Source organism: Orcinus orca, chromosome 11, assembly GCF_937001465.1.
Source record: "Orcinus orca chromosome 11, mOrcOrc1.1, whole genome shotgun sequence".
NCBI lineage: Eukaryota > Metazoa > Chordata > Mammalia > Artiodactyla > Delphinidae > Orcinus > Orcinus orca.
This window is the reverse complement of record NC_064569.1, coordinates 78,515,140-78,535,742: the sequence shown is the minus strand read 5'-3', so window position 1 is coordinate 78,535,742 and position 20,603 is coordinate 78,515,140. Positions and strand designations below refer to the sequence as shown.

General features: G+C 39.8%; 1 protein-coding gene across 1 annotated transcript in view; it reads right to left on the bottom strand.

Annotated features, from left to right (window-relative positions):
* Positions 1-20,603, bottom strand: part of CFAP54 (cilia and flagella associated protein 54) — a 306,933-nt gene that overhangs the window by 261,708 nt on the left and 24,622 nt on the right. Inside the window, exons 5-11 of the mRNA XM_033427688.2 lie at positions 17,927-17,985; positions 9,902-10,045; positions 8,213-8,326; positions 7,988-8,089; positions 2,753-2,951; positions 536-717; positions 296-452 (exon numbers count right to left, since the gene is read on the bottom strand). Coding sequence (XP_033283579.2) covers positions 296-452; positions 536-717; positions 2,753-2,951; positions 7,988-8,089; positions 8,213-8,326; positions 9,902-10,045; positions 17,927-17,985 — 957 coding nt within the window. The remainder of the gene's footprint in view (positions 1-295; positions 453-535; positions 718-2,752; positions 2,952-7,987; positions 8,090-8,212; positions 8,327-9,901; positions 10,046-17,926; positions 17,986-20,603) is intronic.

Sequence of the window (20,603 nt, the reverse complement as noted above, 5' to 3'; positions counted from 1 at the left end):
AAAACCATGACTCAAAATAAAATCCAGCATCTTTACAAGGCCTAGGAACCTGCCAGACCAGGCACCCAGCTATTTCCCTGAGCTCACCTCCTACCGCATTCTCAAATGCCAGCACCACCACTAGTGCACTCCAACCATACATGCCTCCTTGCCATTCTTTCAACAATCAAGCACACTCTCACTCAGGGCCTTTACACTTCCTGCTCCCTCTGCCTTGAACATTCTTTCTCTCACCTCACCTGTAGAGAGCATATAAAGTCATCTTAGTTTTTCAAAAATGCAAATAAATACTCACCATGAAGAGCAATTTTTTTACCGTTAACTTGACTTCCTTTGTAGTTTTCGAGGGGAAAGATCAAACCTTTGTTTCTCTTTACGTTGATTAAAGGTTCTATTGCAAGAAGAAGAATTAAATCTTTCTCTGCTTTCTTTGACTCTGGATCATCCTGCCTCTAAGAAAAGTATATCCCACAATTAATTACTTCAGTGTCATGTTAATAAAATAAAAACAAAGTAACTATTTTGCGTATATTACCTGGAGAAAATCAATAAGCTGCCCAGCTGCAGATTCAAATAAACTCCACTCCTCATAAGTAAAAGCTAGTTTTATAAATTTTACAGCAGCATCCACAGAAATAACATTTTTCCTTCTTATAATAAGTTCCAAAAGAGAAGACTTTGGAAAATCAAGCATGCCATCTGCACTGGTATTTGACACTAGAAAAAGAAAGAGAGGGGTTTGGATGTCATTTGTGCAAAGAAATATTTACTAAGTATTAAATGTCAGACACTGCCAGGCTAGGTAAACAACGGAAAAGACGCAAACACAACCCCTACCTTCACAGAGCTCGCACGCAGGTGGGGGCAACAAGGAATCTTAGAGGGTAAATATCTTGGCGCTGTGTGGACAAGAAAGAAAGGCATCGGACAGAGGTTTGGAGTAGGAGGTCGGTCAGGGAAGGCCACCCCAGAGGGAGGAACATGGAATCTCAAAAAGAGAGGATTAGCAAGAGTTGACTAGTGAAACAGACAGCTAGAGATTACAGACTGGGAGCTCGGAAAAGAGATCTCAAATAGGGGTATAGCTTTAGAGTCATCATTACATATCCACAGTAAATGGGCAACAGACGGCTGCCTAGGACAGAGCAGCAAGGAACCCCAACAAGTAAGAGAAGGGCCGCGGGAGCAAAGGCTGCAAGGGAGAGCGTTTAAAGAGAAAGGAGTAGTCAACAGCAACAAATACTACAGAGAGCAAAGGGAAGAAAAACACTGACTTTCAAATTGAACAATAAGGAGGTTATCCCTGACACTCTCTGTCCATGACAGAAGACCGCCAAGTACAAGCAGGAAGGAAAGAATTTGGGACAGTGAAAACAGACAACTCCTTCAATAAATCTGACTCTAACAAGAGGAAGAAATACAGGGGAGGAAGCTGGATAGGGATGAAGGGCAGTCTGCAGAGATTAGGCCCAAAGACCTAAAGAGGAGGAGAAGGAACATTCCTTCCACTTTAATGACAGACAGTGGATGAAGGTAAATTTTCAGGTGTGGGTGAAGGAAGTCAAGAGAATTCTCCTCTGAGATCTCGTACCTTCCTTGTGAGGAAAAGATGAGCCCAAACTGCGGCACAGAGGCTCCTTGCCCTCAGATGGGTGCACACACACACACGCACATCCTAAGCTCACTTAGATAATCATGATGATGTTACAAACAATTTTATGAAAATTTTAAGATATAGATAAAATCAAAGTACTATTTACCAAACAGAAGATTTTTTTAAAATGAAAAGAAATTCTAAATCATTTTATATCTATGGAAGAAATGTAATCCATAGTTAAAAACATTTCCACAAAGAGAATTCCAGGCCCAAATGCCTTCACCAGCAAATTCAAACATTTGAGAAGAAATAACACAAACCTGACACAAACTCCTCCAGATAATAGAAAAAGAGGGCAGAACTCTCAACTCTTATTATGAGGCCAACATGACCTTGAGAGCAAAACCCAAAAAGGATATTATAAGAAAGGAAATCTCTCTCATGAACAGAGAAGCAGAAATATTAAACACTAGCAAGAAAACCAAGCAATATATCAGAAGGATAATCCTCACTGCCAGATTAAGTTTATTCCAACAATATGGAGTAATTAAAAATTAGATAAGCAATCAATGTAATGTACCACATTAATAGAAATAAAAGACAAATCCATTCGATTAACTCAATAAATCTCAATAAACCCATAAAAAAGGTTTTGATAAAATTCAACAAATATTCAGGATTAAAAACATACAAAACTCTCATTAAACCAAGAATAAAAGAAACTTCATTAATCTCAAACAGGGTGTCTAAAAATATCCTTCAGCAAATATCAAAATTAATGATAAAATACTGAAAGCTTTCCATCTGAGATCATAAATGAGACAAGGATATCTGCTATCACCACTTCCATCCCATGTTTTACTGGAGAGCCTATCCAGTGCAAAGTAAGTCAAGAAATGCAAGAAAGAAGAAATTAAAAGGTTAAGAATTGGAAAGAAACATAATTGTCATTATTTACAGATCATATGATTGTATACATAAAAAATCCAAAAGAAAATCTACTAATACATTATCTGAATTATCCATTGAGTCTAGCAAGGTTGCTGAATTCAAGATCAATAAAAATCGGTATCAGTTTCTTAGGTATGGACTACCGTGCTAAAATTTTTGTTATTCATGTTCTACCATAAAATATTATTTTAACAACATACTTACTTATTAAAAGTTCTTTTCCTGCTATAAACAGTTCTGAGACAACATCACGAACTTCTACTTCATCTGTAACAACAGGTCCAGTTTGTAGTGTTCGCCGATTTGAGTCAGAGAGAGCCTCCAAGACAGCCAGAAACCGGGATGCAGTGCTATCAAACATCTCATCCAACAACTGTTCTGTGACAGTACGTGGCCACGGCAACTGGAATTAAAAAAAAAAAATACAGCTCCCTTTTTTAAAGTTCCGCGATGTTTGATAGTATAAGGCGAAGACAAGTAAGGTGAGCTTCATTAACGCTAGAAGAGAGAGTGGTTGGTCTGTGGATGAGAGATGGCTGCTTTTATGGTTTTCATTTTTTGAGGTGTCACTCCAGACTTTATTAAAGTTTATTTATGTCATGCTGCCATTACATCAAAAACGTTGCCATCTCTTTATATGTTTGTGTTTCCAGAGCAGCCTAAAAAGGCTGTTTATTAATAAATGGCAGCATCAGTCTCTATATGGTTTGTAAGTACCTCCATGACAGCCTTTAGGAACTGATACTCAAACTTTGGTTGCCTCAAAATCTCTCAGGAGCTCTTTTTAGATTCACAGACCAAATCTCCAGAGATTCAGTGAGTCTGGGTGGGACATTTTTAGTAAACACTGGAGGTAATTCTAGTGCAGAAGGTGCCCAAACCCAAATTTGAAACACTATTTTATAGTATAAATAACAGGTCTTATGGTAGCTAACTCTAAAAAAGAGTTGACCAGCTGTATACAAGTAAGCCAGAGCCAGTTAGAGCCGCGTGCAAATCCCTAGCCACTGTGCTTTGTGTCGGCCCAGAATGATTTCACCCCAAGCAGATGGCCTGCCTCCACACTTTAGTCTTCTCTCTGACAAATGACCTGTTCTCTGTACTTAGATTACCAGGAAACAAGAAAGGTAGCTCTAGCTGGCTTTTCTAGAATCCATGTCCAGTTAGAGGATATCCATATTTCCCACAATTTCCTTGCTTCATTCCTCTTCCTGGGGCAAAGTCAGAAAGACGGAAAAGCAAAAGCAGGGATAAAGCTGCTTTGGACTATTTTTCCCCAAACAAAAACTTCCCTGCTTATTAGCTTCCATGTGCTTTCAACCCTTAGGTTAACTGACATGCTAAAAACCTCAGTAAAGCTTAAGCTTCATGCCCTGCCCTCTCTTGCTTTACAAACAGACGTCAGGGTTTCTTCTAAGATGTTTGCTATGGGTTAAAACAGAGCTTTAAAAAATTATATTTAAACAGCATAATAAACTTTCTAATAAGTAGAAGTATTCAAAATGAAATGGTAAAACGTAAATAAATTACAGTGAAATTGTTTTTTAAAATATCCTAGAAAAACTAGCAAAAAGTGAACTAGAGCTATAGATTTATCATAGCTATAGATGAATAACAAGCAAAAGATTTTAAAATATAAATATTTAAAAGACCTACAAAAAAATATTTAAAGGAAACACAATTAAAAAAACACTGGATTGGGGCTTCCCTGGTGGCGCAGTGGTTGAGAGTCCGTCTGCCGATGCAGGGGACATGTGTTTGTGCCCCGGTCCGAGAGGATCCCACATGCCGCGGAGCAGCTGGACCCATGAGCCACGGCCGCTGAGCCTGCGCGTCTGGAGCCTGTGCTCCGCAACAGGAAAGGCCACAACAGTGACAGGCCCGCGTACCGCAAAAAAAAAAAAACAACACTGGATTGTCAAGCATGACAAGCAAAATATTAATCTCTATAAAAACAATAAGCCTGGTGGTGGGATGAATTGGGAGATTGGGATTGACATACATACACTAATATGTATAAAACAGATACCTAATAAGAACCTGCTGTATAAAAAAATAAAATTCAAAAAAAACTGTAGGCATAATGAAAAAAGAAATGAGCCTACTCAAATACATTTTAAAAATTAAAATCTCTAGTAGATAAATGGTCAAAGCTGTAAAAGATAATTCACCTGAAAAGAAAATATAAAGAGTAAACACAAATATAAGGGAAAGTTGGATCAAAATAATAGTTAAAACAAGCCACTTTATGAAAACTGAATTATTTTTTAAATTAAGAAATAATAATATCAAAATGATAATAGCTTGTGGTGGAATTGGTACATGTGGACTGTCACCTTGGAGTACTTGTTTCGGAAATCGATTTGGCAATATATATCAAGAGAAATAAAAATGTTTGTCTAACATTATTCAAATTCTATACCTTGAATTTTACCCACAGGAAATAAAAGAAAGAAAAAATAATATACCTGAAGATGTTGATTACAGCAATATTTATAACAGCAAAGAATGGGAAAACAACTAAATTACTAGTAATAAAAAATATTAGACAAATCCTGGTACATGTACTGCATAGGGTATACTAAACCATCTTTTAAATTGTCAAGATGGATGAGAAGCTGAATGATATAACCCATGCAGTCAGTTCCAACCCTAAACACCATGGCTTCCATGACATCGGTGCCATAAGATGTATTATGTTAATTCCCCAACATAATACATCCACTCCATTCAAGCTCAGTTTCTCACTGTCTCACTGTCCACCAAAAGTCATTGCTTACTTTTGCTTCCAAGCTATGTTCATGCTCTTGTCCTTTACTTAGAATGTTTTCCCCCCTTCTCCCTGTCTAATCAAATCCCGCTTGTTATTCCAAAGCCATTCAAAAAAGAACTTCAGGGCTTCCCTGGCGGCGCAGTGGTTAGGAACCTGCCTGCCAACGCAGGGGACACGGGTTTGAGCCCTGGTCCGGGAAGATCCCACATGCTGCAGAGCAGCTAAGCCCGTGCGCCACAACTACTGAGCCTGCACTCTGGAGCCCACGAACCACAACTACTGAGCCCGTGCGCCACGGCTACTGAGGCCCGCGCGCCTGGAGCCCGAGCTCCGCAACAAGAGAAGCCACTGCAGTGAGAAGTCCGCGCACTGCAATGAAGAGTAGTCCCTGCTCGCCACAGCTAGAGAAAGCCTGCGTGCAGCAATGAAGACCCAACACAGCCAAAAAATAAATAAATGAAAGAAAGAAAGAAACAAAGAAAGAAAGAAAGAACTTCGACTTCATCTTTTCCATGTGCCACCACTCTTGAACCACAGTAGGCCTTCGATACATGGCTACTGAATGAATGAATGAAAAATAAATAGTAATAGCTCATACAACTGAGGACCCACCATGTGCCAGGAACATTCTAAGGGCTTTACATGTAACTCATTTAATCACCACCGTTATTTCCTTCTTAATTCTTATCACAAGCTATAAGTTACTTATTTATTATGTAATTTTTCCACTAGAAGGTAACCTCTACGAATCTTGTTCACAGAGCAGGTACTTTAAAAATATGTATTGAATGAATCACTAAATGGTCAATCACTAGAAGTCTGAATTAGCAGTCTTATAAAACAATCCTTTGAAAGTCAAAATGATTCACTGTGAGTTAACAACTGTCCTATGAACTCAGAAATTTTCTGTAAAATAGATTTAACGCACACTGAAATACTTTCGTTTGTAGAAACAGTAAAACGATTTCATAAATTTAAAGCAGAACATTCTGCAAAATATGCCTCCTGCTCTCTAACGAACACTATAGCATTACTACTTAACAATACCAGATGCAGGCTATTCAACAGCTCATCCAAGGAATTGTCTATAATTTGGCAAGCTACCACCCCCACCAATTACATACCACTGGTCAGTAAGGGATATGATTTGAAAGGAGGTACGAACTACATGCCTGGGATCAGTACTCAATTTATCTCAGAGACACTAAGTAGCAATAGAAAGCTACCATGTCCAAATATTTGTATTTAAATATGATTTATTTAAAAGAAAAAAGAAAAAAAAAAGGGCTTCCCTGGTGGCACAGTGGTTGAGAGTCCGCCTGCCGATGCAGGGGACACGGGTTCGTGCCCCGGTCCGGGAAGATCCCACATGCCGTGGAGCGGCTGGGCCCGTGAGCCATGGCCGCTGAGCCTGCGCGTCCGGAGCCTGTGCTCCGCAACGGGAAAGGCCACAACAGTGAGAGGCCCGCGTACCGCAAAAAAAAAAAAAAAAAAAAAAAGAATTCCTCTCAAATATTATAAGAAGAAATGAGGAAAGAGAATGGCAGTCACTGGAGTAGTTAGAATACACTGAGCTAGAGACCTGGGTTCTGGTTCCGGTGCCGCCAGCAGCTGGCTTAAATACTCTGGGCTTTATTTTCCCCGTCTGTAATAGAAAAGGACTGAACCAAATGATTTCTAAAATTCCTTCCAGGTTCTGAGATTCTACTACTCTTCTGTCAGAAAGTGCTCATCTTCTTCCCCCTCACTTTCATTTTCAGTCCCAAAGAAGCTCACAAGAGAGTTTACAACTGTCTAGAATGATCAGGGAACACTTCAAAGAAATACAGAGCTGGGACTTAAGGAACACTGAGATTCAGAATGGCCAGGGAGAAGACAGTGGGAGAAGGAGAAAGGCAGAAGGGAGAAAGGGCAGAGGATCCCACAGGCATATCTATGTCCCACTCCTCTCCCTGGGAGCCCTTAGTGCTGTTGGCCAAACACACCTGTGGCCAAGAGGGGCCATGTGAGGAGTTCTGAATATGTTAGAAAGGAGGCTGCTGTCACTTCCATGCTGAGCATCACTGCCTGTGTGAGGTCCTCCAGAGCTCTCTTAGGTGCCCTCTGGCAGAACGACCCGGCAATTTTCCAAATGAGGACTGCTCCTCAACCTGGCCCTGAGCATCGGTCATGAGCAGAGCTCCTGATAACTATAATAATGTTTGACTCCAGTGGGAAATAAATTGCTTTAAGCCACTGAGACATGGGGGTTGTTTGCTGCTCCAGTATAACCTACACCCTAAACGCTCCCAAAGGTGAAACCAGAAGCTGATAAGAAAAGGTGCCTCCACCTCTTCTCCATCCTCAATGCCTTTGAAGCTGACACCAAGTGGTCAAAAGGCCTCTGCAGCACCACTCAGAAGCCTGTGCATTTGAACCTTTCCCAGGCTCTTCAGCTTCTTGGCCTTTCATGTTACAAAACTGGGATTGTGCGAAGGTACAAAAGCTTTGAGAAAGGGATGAAGCAAGGCCGTGTCCAAATTGGGAAGGCATTCTTCTATTTGCCACTGGTGCAGGGATTAGGGGCCAGGATTTAATACTTAGTGTCTAGGCTTAAAAGACAGAGAGGTATAACACAAACGCACTGCAAAAAGAGTCTAAAACAGAGAAGACATTCTGAGACTTACAGTTTGTGCTTCCCTTAGGTTAGCTCTTATATTTGGTCTAAAGAAGCTTTTGTTTCTTCTTCTAGATTCAAATACTCCCCTTTTGAAGATCATGACTGCCATCTGCCTCAAAAAGAAGAATTACATATGAAGTAACAGTGGGATGTACTTCTCAACTACTAATATTAAGTACTTAATCATTTGTAGAGTACAGTAAATTTCTGTTATTTCATGAAATTTTTATACCTTTATCGTGGCCTCTCTATAATATCCTCTGGATTCTTCCTGTGATTGTGAGGAACTCATTAATTCCAGTTGCCTTAACTCATCAATTTTAGCCAAAGCACGCCGAGCAAATGCCTACATGCAATTAAAATAAATTTAATTCATAGTAAGTTAGAGTATAGTGATTAAAAATGTATCAAGACAGTATGTTTTATTCTCCCAGACATTTGATTTAATTGGTGAATTAAACTCTATGCTGATGCTGATTCTTTAGAACATGGTAGCTATCCGGTCAATCATTTCCGAGAAGCACCACTAATTTCTGTAAATCTAAAGTTAATAAAATGTTGGATATACTAACTTTATGAATTAATTCAAAAAGTAAGGAAAGTCAAATTCTGGGCTAAACAGCAGCTTCATATAGACGATCACTTCTCTGGCATTGTACACACGTACGCACACAAGCGCACGCGCGCGCGCGCGCGCACACACACACACACACACACACCCCTCCTCAGTGCTCTTCTCAAATTCTAACCTTTCTACCAAAACAAGCTGTATTATCTATTCAATTGTTCACACTGTCCACTAAATTGTGAGGTCCTTAAAGGGTCTTATTCATTTTTGGATTTCCAGTACCCAACATATAGGAAGTATTTATTAATATATGAGGAAAGGAAGCAGGCTAGCTTATTTAATCAGTTCACCATTATTATAATTCTTTAGCAATAACAGCAAAACAAGTTCAATTCATGCAATTTATTTTACTAGTTCTTTGAAGTACTTTATTTATAATTTATGAGTTTTCATGAAGATGCTTCTAGAACACAATAGTAACATAAAGGGTTACATTTTCCAATAAGAAAAAATTCCAATAGGAATCAAATGGTCAAAACTCTGCAAACATTTCAATCCCTGATAAATTTAATAGCTATAGAAACATGCCACCACTAGTACACTAAAACTACGCATGTATGGCGAGCAGTTTCTAGAATGTATCCTAGGCTAGAAAAAGTATCCCACAAGGGCTGTATTAAGCTGTTCTCCTGCTGAAATCCAACCCACCCTGTACTCACCAAGCTATGCACACTGGTGCAGGGACAGGTTCGCCCAAAGGAAAAGGTGCCTGTTTCTAATTCTCACCAAGACCCCATCCACTGACAAGCCAAGTACCACATACCATAATGAGAGTACCTGTTTTCATCTGCACAGAGGTGTGGCATAGACCAACAGAAGCCCCAACCAGTTAAGTTATAGTTCAAATATTCAATCAAAAATATACATAGGAAAAGAGGAAAAATAAGAAATAGAGTATACTAAATAAATGGTGGTAGGAAGCAGAGAAAAGCAAGACAAATGGATGGTAGGTGGCATGGAACACAGTAACTAAACAGGGAAAGAAAGTAGCTTGCATACAAGAATACAATAAGGAAGGGAAGATATCAGAGATCTGATTCAGAAAAGGAGTAAAGACGGTAGAACTGAATAGAGAATAAAGGGGGAAACAGGAAGTGATGCAAGAGACCAACAGAATGGAGAAGTCAAGCAAATTTCTGCAAATAAAGCCTGGGACTTTTGTCTTTGCTTCACTGCAATTCTTTGGGTTTTGTTTGTTTGCTTGTTTGTTTTCTTGCCGCTCATCTAAAGAAAAAAATGCTGAATATGTTGTATTTTTAAATACTGGCATCCTCAGAGTTAAAAGCAGCGTACCTCTCCGTGAATACCAGCCTGGCAGTCATAGTAGCATTGACAGACAGCGGTGTAAAGAGTAGCTCTCCACGTCAAGTACCTGATGGACAGAAGTGGGACCGAGGATTCCATACATACACTGGCCCACAGGAGATATTCCAAGGCCTGAGACAGAAAAAGGGCACAATAGAATGTCTTTTCATTTTAAGCTAATAATGCCGATTTTCATTTAATGTTATCAAATTATGAGTGGTGAGCCCAAGTTGCTGACTACTTAAACTAAAAATACCACAAATAATGAGTCAATTAAAAAAACAAGCATTTAAAAGTAAAAGAATTATCTCAAGAACTCAAAATCTCAAGTTAACCATTTTAGAATGTCTTCCTTCTTAGCTCCTAAAATCCTATGAACTCAGCTTATTTTTATTAACATTTATCAAGTGTCAACAGTAGTCCAGGAGCTAATTCCAACAATGCAATTGTTATTAGCTGGTCTCAAACCAATGTATTATTCTGAAAATAAACTGGCATAACAGGGTAGGGAAAAACAGGAAAGGCTTACAATCTGGGGCCTGTGATACTTAGCAGAAACGGTCCAGGATTAGAAGCAAAAAGACCTGGGCTTCAGTTCCAATTTTAACACCTAGTATCTCTGTCATTTTACTTCTCCAGACCTCAATTTTCTCATCTATAAAATGGATATTTTAGCACATCACTGCAGTACTATTATGGGAAGGAGATAATGTACATGACACACTAGGATGATTTTGACTCAATTGTAAGCCGTCCATAAATAATGCCTATTACCAGTGTAATTATTCCGAAGGTACAAACTGAAACAAAATTTGGGGGAAGGGTCACCATTGTTATTGGCCCATCCGTTGGAATATATGTAAGAGCCTCTTGTGCTATTCTATCTACAGTTAAAGAACTTTTCCCCACAATCCCAGTGATAATCCTTTTTGGACATATTTTTCCCATAAAGCCCTGGAAAACACTATTTGAAACTGGGAAACACTATTTGATGATAATGTATTCTGCAGTTAACGTCGTCAATATTTTCCTTTCTTTGAAAATATTCTAGGGACTTCCCTGGTGGCGCAGTGGTTAAGAATCTGCCTCCCAATGCAGGGGACACAGGTTTGATCCCTGGTCTGGGAAGATCCCACATGCTGCGGAGCAACTAAGCCCATGTGCCATAACTACTGAGCCTGCGCTCTAGAGCCCACGAGCCACAACTACTGAGCCCACATGCTGCAACTACTGAAGCCTATGCACCTATGCTCTGCAACAAGAGAGAAACCACCACAAATGAGAAGCCCGCGCACCGCAACAAAGAGTAGCTCCCGCTTGCCACAACTAGAGAAAGCCTGCGTGCAGCAACAAAGACCCAACGCAGCCAAAAAAAAATATTCTAAAACCTCAAAGGGTAGCCAGGACATGGAAGCAACTTAAATGTCCATCAACAGAGGAATGGATAAAGATGTGGTATATATATACAACAGAATATTAGTCAGCCATAAAAAAGAACAAAATAATGCCATTTGCTGGAACATGGATGGACCTAGAGATTGTCATACTGAGTGAAGTAAGTCAGACACAGAAAGACAAATATCATATGATACAGCTTATCTGTGGAACCTTTAAAAAAAGGGGTACAAATGAACTTATTTACAAAACAGAAGTCGAGTCATGAATGTAGAAAAATTATGGTCAACAGTGGGTAAGGGGGGAGGGATAAAATGGGAGATTGGGATTGACACATACACACTACTATTTATAAAATATATAACTAATAACAACTTGCTGTATAGCCTACTCAATACTCTGTAATGGCCTATATGGGAAAAGAATCTAAAAAAAAAGAGTGGATATATGTATATGTGTAACTTATTCACTTTGCTGTATACCTGAAACTAACACAACATAGTAAATCTACTATACTCCAATAAAAATTTAAAAAAAATAAAATTTCAAACGGTAAATGGACCGTATTGCCCTTCACTTGATTGAATATTAGAAGAAATTTGGGCTCTGCTCCACATATTGCTATTAGAACTATTACTGGGATGGAAATAAGAATCTATGAGCAAAGTATCTCAGAATATCAAATTCTAAATTCTATCCATGGGAAAATATCAGCCTTAACAAAGCAGTCTCCCAGGACTATTGGGATACTTCCTCACTTGTCTCCTTATCTTCTTAAATACCCCGCTTCCTTAAGCATCTTCCTTAATCCACCAGAGTTGTCCTTCTAAAATGCAAATTGAGTTGTGTCACTCTTGTGATTTAAACATTCAATGGTTCCCTATTGTCTATATAACAAAGTTCAAACCCTTTATAGGGCATTTTTTTTCACATCTTTATTGGAGTATAACTGCTGTACAATGCTGTGTGAGTTTCTGCTGTATAACAAAGTGAATCAGCTATACATACACATATATCCCCATAGCCCCTCCCTCTTGCGTCTCCCTGCCACCCTCCCTGTCCCACCCCTCTAGGTGGTCACAAAGCACCGAACTGATCTCCCTGTGCTGTGCAGTTGCTTCCTTTATAGGGCATTTATAGGGCACAACCTAGTCCCTGCCTTCCCCCACCCCACCCCCATTACTCTTGACCTTGCATAGTATGCTTAAAGCTGGTCCAAAATACTTTCCATTCCACAAAACATCTTAATGGTCCAAATATGCATCTCTGCTCACTCTGTTCTCTCCTTCCCCATAAGACTGAGCTGAAACTCTACCTCCACTATTAGCAGTGGTACTTGGACAGTTAAACTCCACGAGCCTCAGGTTCTTCATCTGCAAAACAGGTATACCAGTAACTGTTTTATAGGATTGTTTTCATTAATACATGCTAAGTGCTTAGAACACAGTAAACACATACTAAGTGTTAGCTTTGCTAATGACAATGAAGACAAAGAAGAAGGAAGGGGGAGCATGGGAAAGACAGAGGAAGAGGAGGAGGAGAAGGGGGAGGGAGAGCAGGGGAAAGAGAACTAGCTGCTGAAGAGGACTCTGCTAACATCCGTAAAGAGAAATGCTCTTTGCTTCAATTCTGCCTCTCCTGTAATTGCACTGTATGTATATACATGTGTATCTATACACTGTATATAATTTACGTAGATTCTTACATACACATATATATGTCACATCCAATTGCATTAATATGCTCCTGTGTGTGATTCCAAAACCTTACTCTGATCTCTTTGAAAAAAACAACAGTGCCTTTTTTGTTATTATATCCCCAGCACCTAGAGCAGTGCCAGGTACCTAGCAGATATTCCCAAGTGCTATTCAATGAATTCACTGAACAACCCTAAAGTCAGCAGAAACAACCAAGGGAGAGTTAACAAGTCGTCTAGATTCTCAAGAAAATAATGATAATAAATTTGGACAACAGAAAAAAGCTCCTCTTCCAATCACAAATTCAGCCTTCAATAACTGAGGAAATAATTAAGGAAAAATAAGTCTGTAGTAGTCAAACCCAATGTGAAAAGGCAAATCATCAAAAAGGTCCAGGAGCTTCACAGGTATAAAGCAAACCCATCAGATTGACAAAGCATTTAACAGTAAAAACAGATGAAACACTGGTAACATTCAGACCCTATTACCATCTTTGGAGCCCTCAAAGACAATGTGTATAACATGTGTGCAAGCAGCTCAGCGGACATCTAAAAGAAAAAAGAAGCCTGAAAAGCCAGAACTCTCCACCGTCTGGTCAATTTTGAGTCCAGAGGAAAGGGGGCTGTTGGAAGCAAAGCGGGGTTTGACACAGACTTGTAATATTCTTTGCTATCCGCTGGGAATGTAAGCTCATCCCACTAGAATGCAAGTTCACCTTAGGAAAGGGCCCTGTCTGTCTTGTTCACACTGTATCCCCAGCCCCCAGAATTTTATCTGGCATGTAGTAAACATGCAACAAATCTCTGCTGACTGACTGACTGAACTTCATTGAAAAGTTTCTAAACATGGACCTACTTCAGGTAATCACAGGATCAAAGGGTTGAAAATCTATCTAATTTCATCCCCTCCCCAACATCACTAGCACCACCACCTGATGTCCCACACCTTCCCCGCCCACGACTTCCCACCTCCAGTAACAAGGAATATGCCACGTGGCATAAGAAGACAATTCTAAACATGAACTTCTGTAATCTGAAATGCAATCAACCTTGATACACCTCTGGTGCATTCATCCTAGTTATGTCTTCTGGAACAGCACAAGACCACTCAAACCTCAACTTGCAAATCACCGCCTTCCAAGAATCTGAAAGCACCTAAGCAGCCTTCCCTCTCCCCCAGCTCTCTCTCCAGGAAAAAGATCCCCAAGCACTTCTATACCTCCCAGGACTGCACTTCCCTTTCCCATCATGGTTGGTCTTCCACGGCTTTGCTCCAGGTTGCCAAAGTCCATTTAAAGTTGTAACTAGACCATAGTGAAAGGAAACTCCCCCTCCCTGGTTCTGGACACTATATCTCTACTAAGTTGGCCTGGGGTCGCTTTATGGCTGTTTTCGTTGCTGCTGCTGTCATTGTTTGCTGATTTTGCCACACAACTGATATGGAATTAACAGTCATCAAAACTCTTGAATTCCTCGTATCTGCTGCACAGAAATCTTATTGTGGATTTTTACATTCAGGTTGTTGTATTTGGGGGGAGGTGGAATTAAACCATGTATAAATTCCCCACCTTTATATCCACGTCTTTCCAAAGCTCTCAGGATTCCTGGTATTAGAAATTTCACATTTCAAAGTAAAAATAGCATCAGTAAAAAAAAAAAAAAAAAAAAATAGCATCAGTGAACAGCTGTTCACATGATGTTTGGGTTTGGCCTCAGACTTAGCATCAAAGACCCTAAATCACAGATTTTAGTGCCAGAAGGGACCTTAAAAGTAACCTAATCTGACTCCAAGAGACTAAACTGCTTGTAAGTGACAGAGCTGGGGCTGAAATTCAGGTCTCTGGATTCCCAAGTGCAGCAGGATTCTTCCCACTACACAGGGAAACTATGACAAAAAGGAGAAAAGCCATCATTCCACTTAGGGCTCTGAGAAACCATCATTCAGGTTTTAAAGATGAAATGCCATTTCCAAAAAAAAAAAACCCTCTTAATTTGTAGCATTTTTTCTTGCCCCTGAATTATTTCTATTAATAAAAACTTGACGATTTCAGGAGGACTATTGTCTTCATTAAAAAAAAAAAAAAAGCAACTTTGAAAAACCATATTATAGGAGCCTAGCAAAAGCATGGTTCAGGTGTCAGGTAGGAAAAACACACACACAATTAATCAGCTGAGCCACAGGATGGCACTGCAGCGTCATTTATATCAACTCATACCCTTTGAGGGAAAACACTGAGAAGCATTTCAAAGTCTGGACTTGAAGTTTATGTAACCATATGTGGACTGATCTGACAACCACCGTTCAAGCCACACACTTTACCAAACTATTTCAGTTTGGTAAATAGGGAAAACAGAAATCAACATTTTCTTAGAATAAATAGATTCTACTGAATTCTTTAATGTTTGCTGAGTACTATACTACAGTTGTAAATGCCTCAGAAGAAACTACAGCTTTTACCATAAAGGAAAGCAAACTGTCTTATGTCTTTAGGGAAAGAGGCTTAGAGAACTGCCCTCCCTCCATTCGCTAAGCTTATGCTGGTGACCTGCCTCAGCACAAAAGTGCTTCCCATTCGGGGAAAAGCCCTGGCCAGTCTTGGTCTTCAGGATGCCTTCAGTCATGTCAGAAAATATTTCAACATTATATCAGGAGCTCCCACACAACTCCTCCATTTGCAGAGATGAACCAAAATACGGTGGGTCATGGGATATGCCAACAGACACGCCTTATTCTAATGGTGTTGAGAGGCAGTACAGGGTGGCATTGGCTCTGGCCTCCCACTACCTCTCTAACTAGATGTGTGACCTTGAGCGAATTAACCTTTCTAAGCCTCAGCTTCCTCGTCTGTAAGATAAAGGTAATGATGGCACCTTCTCAAAGTGCTGGTGTGAGGATTAAATGAGATAATATGTGAAAGCGCTTAGAAGCATACCATAGAGATGATAAGCATTCATTCGACAAAGGACAGTGATGGTGGTGGTATCCACCTCATAAGACTATCATGGCATTATTGTGTATGCAAAGCCCTTCGCACAGTACCTAACACAGAGTAGGGATTCAATAATAATAACAAATGGTAATCATAATTCCCAGCTCCTATAGGAACAGGACTTTAGATTGCTCTGGGGTGACATCAAGAAAAGCCTAAGGATTCCACATCTGTTTCTCCTTCTGTCTTTTGCTATAACAGACTTGAACTCTAAAGTAGCTACAGAATCAGGAGGATTCAGACGTGGCTGGACTGCCAGGGGCTTGTCCCCATTTAATGGACCCATCGAGCCCATTTATAGTCTCAGCTCAGGAATCAACTCGTCAGCTGAGGGTCTGTGAATTTCAGGGTGAAAATTAATTTCCTTGAAACTTATTATACTGAACAAACTGAAAGAATTTCACCCTGATCTGAAAGTGCCAACTGTACAGCCACCCACCACCCCCAAATTCTTGCATTCCTCACTCCCCCACTCCCATCCCACAAGATTGGGACATAGAACGATCCTCCTTCAGGCCTTCCTTATTTTGTCAGAGAGAAACTCAAGTTATATGAGGGGGAAAGAAGATGTCTTACAAAGGGTATAAATAAGAAATTATTTTAAGATGACTATCATGTTAAATTAAAATTCTCTCAGCATTAACAAGTACAAACACTAACAGTTAAATGTTGGCACAGACATCTCTGCCCTTCAAAGTTCTGCCAGACAAATGCTATAAGCAGACCAAACCATGATGGCTCCACAGAGCAGTATTTGTTGCTACAGCAAGTGCAACAGGAGATGGCAAATTCTTTTTAGGAAATCATCTGGAACTGGATAGAGAATCATTGGAATAGTCTGTAGGCCAAATTTACATTATACATGGGACAGTCTCCCCTCATTTTAAGTCACACTCAAAAAGCTGGCAGAGAGTTTGTTCAAGTCACTGTCAGTAATAGAGCTTTTAAATGCAAGGAACAAAACAGAGAGAGAACACCCAATTAATGTTATCCATTAAGCATGCAAATATCTTTGCTTCTATCTATTTTTTAAGCATTGTCAACTTTTAAGATACTTGGCTGTGTTTTGAGGAAATAAGGAAAAAATATCTGTCCCGAGCGTTAGAATATTCAGAGCAAGGTTTTGCATGCAATTGAGAAGACTAAAGTAGTAGTGTTGCAAATGCCAGAAAGAACTCAAGTATGGTCTCAAGGAGAGTATATTTTCCCTTCTTGGCCTACATTCCAATGACTGGACAGTGAACACAGGGAATAAATATGTCTCCTGCAGACAGAAGTGCTACCAACATGGTAAGGAAGTCAACAGAAGTGTCAGCCACTTCCTCGAGCTGAAACCAAGCAGTAAGTACTGGTCAGTGAGAATCTTACTGTAAAACAAAGTCAGCTCAAAACTGGGACATAGTTTAAGAGTTTGTTCACCCAACTAGTGTCTGGACCATAAGTACAGTCCAGCTCTTCAAGCAAAATGCAGTCCAAGCTCCATAACAAGACATAAACAGGCTAACCATAGTTTATCACCCAAACCAGCACATTTTTAAAAGTGAAAGTAGGCACTATTAATACTTACTCCAGGACAACAGGCATAAAACAGGACTGTCTGGGGCAAGCTAGAATGGATGGCCACCCTCCCCAGAGATATAGTTATCAGATGGATGTTCAGTAACGTATTGACAAGTTATGACTAATTTGAGAGACTGAAGGGTACTGGAGAAATACCTATCAATTTTAGAATTCTTTCTTCTCATTAATACTTTATTGTCTACATTTTTACATGATAATATTAAAGGAAAACTAAAAACAGTAAACCTATGTAAATTCACTAAATTTTGTTATATAATTCACAAATTTTCTTTGTTTAGTATGCAATGCTAACAAAAGTCTTAAGAAAGCCAGGAATTACAGGGGAAGATATTTTGTCGGTAAATTCCATACCTTAGAAGAGTGACCTATGATCATCAGTTTTCTGCAAATGGTGTAAATGTAAATGGTACCTAGATGGAGAAAAAGATTAACATGTTTTACAGTCAAATGATGAAATTTTACATTCCAATTTCTGCAGTTTAAGTTGGTAGCTCCCAAAACAAGTGATTTTCTCATGAGAAAATCTGATACTGGCTAGAGAGTTATAATCATTATAAACTTTTTTGTAACTTGTAGCCAAATTACTGAAAGAACTAATATGACCATATTTTAAATATGTTGAAACAGGAATCTTTTAGTCTCTTTTTTTTTTTTTTTCCGGTACGCGGGCCTCTCACTGCTGTGGCCTCTCCCGTTGCAGAGCACAGGCTGCGGACGCGCAGGCTCAGCGGCCATGGCTCACGGGCCCAGCCACTCCACGGCATGTGGGATCTTCCCGGACCGGGGCACGAACCCATGTCCCCTGCATCGGCAGGCGGACTCTCAACCACTGCGCCACCAGGGAAGCACCTCTTTTAGTCTCATTTTAAAGGCAGTTTAAGTTTTGAAATATATTGAACAAAAGAGTATTTTAGTAGCATAATTTATGTACTTTGTGGTTTTATTAATTCACATAAAATGTTATGGATTCCCATGGTTTCCTCACAGTTGAAAAACTGAAGATTTATCTCCAAATAAGACTAGAATACACATTTAATCAGATGGCACACAATACGCAAGAAGGAAACTCATAATTTAAAACTCATAATGCATAAAAGGTTGTATTATATTCATTCACTGTCTCATATAATATTTACCCCATTATTAAGGTACATCCCATAAGCATTCTAATGAAAAACGCCATTTCCAGTTCCTATTTAAGATCATTCAAGTATGATTTTGTTTTAAAATCAAGCCACTAATTAAATGAGGATAGAAGACTATTTTATGGCAGCATTTGGAGGACGAGTGGGGAATGACATCACCATATAGCCTTCTGTATACAAAGGACATTATCAGGCTATAAACATAACCCAAAAAACAGTATAATACCGTGCTTTAAAAAGGCATGTAATTATAATGACAATCAATCTAAATATTTTCTATAAAATATCTCATCTAAAATTCATAACCACCAAAATTCAACAATTCCAAATCCTATGTTCATGTTTAAACTTTAAAAGCTTTGAGAAAACAGCATCTGCTCCAAAACACACATCCCTTGATTAAAATACATCTGCAAGCATAATAAACATTACACAAATCAGTGACCAAAAAGTACTGAATAGAATCTTAAACACTTAAAGTACCATAAAGTTCACAGAGAATACAAGTCCCCCACATTCTTAGTGTGCCTGCTCCCATGACAGAGAGTTGTTTATCTCATGTAAGATCCACTGGGGGGAAAAAACCACTCAGCTAGTAAGAGCTCAAGCTCCGCATTCTCATCTCGACTTGGCTTTGTTGACCCAACTGTGTAACTGTGTTTTCAGGGGAAAAAAAAAAAAGTCACCAAGTAAGGATATGCATAGGAAACACATGACTCTCCACAAAACACGTGATTCAGGTGTAAGCCAGAAGCCCAAACATTCAGCAATGGGAGCTGCAGGATTTCAGAAAGCCCCAGGAGACCGCCCTCAAGAATAACAAGGGCCCTCTGTATTTCAAAGATGTGCCTTTAACCTTTGCAGCCCTAGTGCACCCTGACTATAACAGAATCCTTCTCTGATGGTTCAGGATCTTGGCATGGCTCACAGATTCCACGGCAGGAGCCCGATGGAGAGAGTACATGGTACAAAACGGAGCACAGACTAAACCTTTACGTTCTCAGGCTATCTTTGCGAGTTGGTTTGATTTTTAACCAAATCCCTAATACGGAGTTTATTGCCTTGTCACGTGACTCCTTTTCATCTAAGACAGCCACCACCAAAATAATCTTGACTATTTGAGGGTTCAAATGAGTTCGGTTCAGGTTAGTTGAGATGTCAGATGTTATCCAACATTCATTTACCCAGTTAGATTTTGTGAAAGAACGAAGACTGGTTAAATGTCTTAAAAACAAGGGTGTGTGTGTATAATAGTCAATTAAAAGAGTGTTAACGTCTAACTGGAAAGGTCAAATGTATTTTGAGAAACTGACTGCAGGTCAATTTCTTTTTTCGTGACTTAAATTCCAAAGTTTTAAAACTACAAGCTCTTTGCACTTGTTAATCTCCCAGCTGGAATGCCCTTCCCCCAAACACCCAGATGTCTCAGTCAGGTGTTTACTCCAACGGCATCTCATCTCAGGTGAGGCCTACCATGACCATTCCACTTAAAACTGCTGCCCGGGACTTCCCTGGTAGCGCAGTGGTTAAGAATCTGCCTGCCAATGCAGGGGACATGGGTTCGAGCCCTGGTGTGGGAAGATCCTACATGCTGCGGAGCAACTAAGCCTGTGCACCACAACTACTGAGCCTGAGCTCTAGAGCCTGCGAGCCACAACTACTGAGCCCTCATGCCACAACTACTGAAGCCCGTGTGCCTAGAGCCCGTGCTCCACAACAAGAGAAGCCACCGCAATGAGAAGCCCACGCACCACCACAAAGAGTAGCCCCCACTCACCGCAACTAGAGAAGGCCTGAGCGCAGCAGCGAAGACCCAATGCAGCCAAAAAAATTAAAATAAAATAAATAAATCTTTTTTAAAAAATAAAATAAACTTGCAGCCC